Source organism: Mytilus trossulus, chromosome 6, assembly GCF_036588685.1.
Source record: "Mytilus trossulus isolate FHL-02 chromosome 6, PNRI_Mtr1.1.1.hap1, whole genome shotgun sequence".
Taxonomy (NCBI): Eukaryota; Metazoa; Mollusca; class Bivalvia; order Mytilida; family Mytilidae; genus Mytilus; species Mytilus trossulus.
This window is the reverse complement of record NC_086378.1, coordinates 87,261,973-87,266,690: the sequence shown is the minus strand read 5'-3', so window position 1 is coordinate 87,266,690 and position 4,718 is coordinate 87,261,973. Positions and strand designations below refer to the sequence as shown.

Below are 4,718 nucleotides of genomic sequence, written 5' to 3'. Positions count from 1 at the left end.
CTTAATATTCACGGGATAATTCAAAACATTGCAAAAATTTCTGAATTATCTGTATCAACTTTATAGTAGTCACTCGAAAAGTATATAAGATTATTGCACAAATTATATAGAACACAGCATACAAAGTTTCAAGATAATATATTGTAACCAGTTTTTCATCACAAAGATTAAGTTAACATACAAATTTGGAATATATACAATATTTGATTAGCAGAACAAATATGAATATGAGGCTTTTATAGTCTTGGTGTAAAACTACAATTGCACTTTTTTACCACAAATTTGCACAAATTTGTAAAAATAAGAAGTTCTAAGTAACCTGTTTGAATCACAATGTAAATTGATATATTGTCATACTAACTCAACATAGCAAATGTTAAAAATAACTTCCAAAATTGAAAAAAAATTGATGAAGGTTGACAAATGTTATGTATAAATTAAATTTTAACTTGTAACAGATTGAAACTAAAAATCTAAATGTTAGCTACAAGAATAAATTTGTTCATTTATCAGTAAACTATGGAAAAATAGAAAAAAATATTGAAAGACAGAATAAAAGACCCCAATGTCTTATTAGAGACAAAAATACTTTAGATTACATGACTGAAACAAACTTCTAGGTCAACAGAAATAAACCGTTTTTAACCCACTTATAACACAAATACACAATTACAACTGGTCTCATGTCATATCTAATTCAATAACCATTCACATTAATTTGGAGAATTCTAGAACTCCATTCCTTCTTCTTGTGCAATTTCCTGGGAAATTGCAAAGTATTCATCTTGTACATTTCTTCCCTTATCTTCAATTTGGCACTGTACATTGCCATTCTGTTCAATTTGGCACTGTACTTTATCAGAATTCTGTCCAATTCGCTGCTGTACATTTTGTCCCACTGTGTTATTGTTAGAATCAAAATTAAAATGCCCCTGTTTCTCAGAAAAATCAGCTGTGGTAATATTTGGCTGTGCATTGATAGGAATGTCAGATGATAATTCAAGCAATGAATAATTTTCAGTTGACTCAGTGTTTCCATTGATGATATCAATTTGACTTTTATCCACTGGAATGCTAGGTAGATTATAACATTGCTCCACTGGATTTCCAGGCATACTTGGATTTTGCTCCTCTGAAATCATAGGTAGGTTAGGGCATTGCTGCACTGGAATTTCAGGCATGTTAGGATTTTGCTCTACTTGATTCCCAGCTAAATAAGGATATTGTTCAATTGGAACTCCAGACATACAAGATGTTTGCTCCATAACAAGTGGAGTTTTGGTCAGATTTGTAAATTCTTTGTTGTTTACGATTTCAGATAGGTCAATATCAGAAGTAATAGATGTAATTTGGTCATTCTCAAAATAGCCTTCCTCCTCAAGCAGTCTGAATGCATCAGTTAACATGTCATTGTTGGTAGGAGAACCATTAGTCTTAGAAATGACAGTTGTTTTGTCAATATCTGGTTGCCTAATCTTTGCTGGGCAGCTTCTCAAGTTTTGATCACAAACTGATAATTCATCATTTTGTAGTTGCCCCTCACTAGTATTGCAAGCTCTAATACCTGTGTCATTGGTGAGGCAAGTTCTAAAATGTGGATCAGCAAATGACATTCCAGTATTGTTTGGTTGGTTATTGGTGAGGCAAGCTCTAAAATGCGGATCATCAAATGACATTCTAGTACTGTTTGGTAGGTTATTGGTGAGGCAAGCTCTAAAATGTGGATCATCAAATGACATTTCAGTCCTATTTTGTTGGTTAGCATTAAAGCAAGCTCTAAAATCTGGATCATCAAAATACATTCTAGTTCTATTGGGTTGGTTAGTGGAAAGACCAGTTCTAAAATTTGGATCTTCAAATAATATTCCACTACTACTTTGTTGGCTAGCAGTACAGCAATCTCTGAAATTTGTATCATTTATAGATATTCCTGTATTATCTCTTTGGCCAGTATTTGATAGGCAAGTTCTAAAATGTGGATCATCAAATGGTATTCCAGTATAATCTTGTCTAATATTGGTTAAGCAAGCTCTAAAATTTGAATTCTCACATGGTATTCCAATACTATCTTGTTGGCTACTATTGGTTAGGCAAGCTCTAAAATTTGAATCATCCAATGACACAGTGGAAGATGATGATGACAAATTGTTGTCTATAGCAAATGTGTTCTGAGACATCAAAGAACCATTTTCAGAACATGGTGTTAAATCATTAAATTGTGCATCTTCACTGGAGTATACTGTATCACTAATGAAATTTTGTGTTACTTGCCTGCCAATCTGACAGTCAAAGAAAGAAGACTGACCACTGGATGTAAACTGACCAAAGGAGAAATCAGAATTACTCTTCACCAAATTTAACATAACTGATTTTACATCTGACAGTTCATTCAATAAATTTTGTACCTCTGGTTCATGGTATGATAATGTAACATCTTCTGTACTACAAAACAAGTTAACACTTTGCTCAACAGGAACCAACGATTTCTGAGTACTATCTGTATGACCATCTTCTAAAATCATCAGATCTTTAGAGGCAGGTCCTGAAAATATAAGATCAAAAGTTTTGAAGTCTGTATCATCTTAATAATTGTAATACCATTCTTTTATTTCTCTTTATGAATATTATGCTGAGTTCACACGTAATTCAAATTCGATGTGCATTAACTAATTCAAATTAATTTAATTTGCATTCGAAACATTTTACGTCCTAGTGTCAATTATAATTTGAATTGAAATGCGCATCAAATTCCCTATACTGTCCAAAAGCATTAACTTTTATTTGTATTATTGAAAAACATATTTCGACTAATTCAAATTAGTTAATTCGAATTAAAAAAGAAGAATGCGTGAATGCGATAGCGAATTAGATTCACATTTGATTCGAATTCAATTTGGATTAAATGTCTGTGTGAAAGATTTACAGTTTAGTTTGTTTTTCTGGGGTTTTTTTTTCACAGCATGGCTCTGTACTTAAACATCCTGTTATTGTGCTATTGTAAAACATTTTTGCACTCTTGTCTTTAATTTTTGCTAATGTGCTTCGTCTATATGCCTTTTTGTTTCTTCAATACATATATGTCCTGGCTCTGTAATAAAACATCCCATCATTGTGTTATTTAACGTTTTATGTTATATTATTTGTTCACAAATCGATGTCAGTGTAATGAAATTTGATGCGACTGTCATGCAAGTGAGAGGTTTAGCTTGCATTAAAACCAGCTTTAACCCCCCAATTGCTATACAAGAAAATGCCTGTACCAAGTCAGGAGTATGACAGTTATTTTCCATTCATTTGATGTGTATTATCTTTTGAATTTTGTCATTTGATTTGGGACTTTCCTTTTAGGATTTACCTCAGAGTTGATCAAGCTGCATTTTTATTATCTTTCAAAAACTAAAGAAAAACAAACTTTTAAGATAACTAAGTGCCATAACTATTGAACAGTAAATGTCAACATCATTGGCCTTCGTTGATGATCCATAATTAACATTGTTTTTAGCATTCAAGTCTTTGTTTTCTAGAAATCAACCTCTTTAAATAAAGCATGCTAAATTTATTATATTATTATCTTTATTATCAACTCTTTTATCAAAGGAGTTTAGTTTATGCAAGTAATCAAATATCATAATACACTTACCAAGATCTAACCCTATACAGGATTTCATGATATTAATAGCTCTCCTATAGATTTCTCTGTTGTTTCTGTGAACCAATGATTTGATGTGATGTCCATAATGCCACTTCTCATCAAATATCTTATTGCAGATAATACAATGGTATTGATGAATACTGTGCTTTTCTCTTCGATGTCCCAACTTCTCTTCCTGAAAAATAAACCATGTACAAAGGAAAATATTTGTAATGTGTATGGTCAGATAGGGGAACAAAGGCAATACAATGTCATTGAATGTCTAAAAGATCAAAGCCTTTCAGAAAAATAATTTCTTGCTAAAATTTCTGACAAATGTGACCTTATCATATTTTTTTTGATGACCCATAAGCTCCTTCTTTCAATTTAAATGTATTCAGCTACATTAATCATTTCAAAGAACTTATCGGTAAAAATTTCATTACAAATCGGTATGAATTTCATTATTTACATTAAATTCATTTTGTTTAAATTTTTATGAAATTCTGCACATATCAACCTTGAGCATTACATATCATATGATTAAGTCTTCTACTTGCATTCTAAGCTAAATTAAGGTGGCCAGCTTTTATTTGGTAAGGAAGTGTAATGAGGGAAACCCACCAACCATATGCAGGAAATCCCTGTTAAGATCTGATATGAACACAAAGCCACAAGTTAGATTTGAACTCACACTTCAAAGTTGACAGACAAGCCATCATTATATAGATGAACTGCTTAGACCAACAGCAGTGACAAAGGGTTGAACGTTACAGTTGAAGTCTATATTTCATGGATATTTTTGCCCGATTGTTTTTTCATGTGGTTCATAAGTGTTTCTTGTTTCTCGTTTTTATATAGACTAGACTGTTGGTTTTCTCATTTGAATGGTTTTACACTAGTCATTTTTGTGGCCCTTTATAGCTTGCTGTTTGGTGTGAGTCAAGGCTCTGTGTTCAAGATCGTACTTTGAACTATAATGGTTTACTTTTACATACTGTGACTTATATTGAGAGTTGTGTCATTGGCACTTAACCACATTTTCTTATATATGTTTTTTTCGTTCTTTTCTGTGTATGGTGTAATC

General features: G+C 31.9%; 1 protein-coding gene across 1 annotated transcript; it reads right to left on the bottom strand.

Annotated features, from left to right (window-relative positions):
• Nucleotides 1–500: 500 nt before the first annotated feature.
• On the bottom strand, nucleotides 501–3,817 carry LOC134723847 (uncharacterized). Its single transcript, XM_063587386.1, has 2 exons — nucleotides 3,641–3,817; nucleotides 501–2,542 (listed from the first exon to the last, which is right to left on the bottom strand). Exons 1-2 carry the CDS (start codon nucleotides 3,666–3,668, stop codon nucleotides 729–731), a joined length of 1,842 nt encoding a protein of 613 aa, XP_063443456.1. The 5' UTR covers nucleotides 3,669–3,817; the 3' UTR covers nucleotides 501–728.
• Nucleotides 3,818–4,718: the final 901 nt, after the last annotated feature.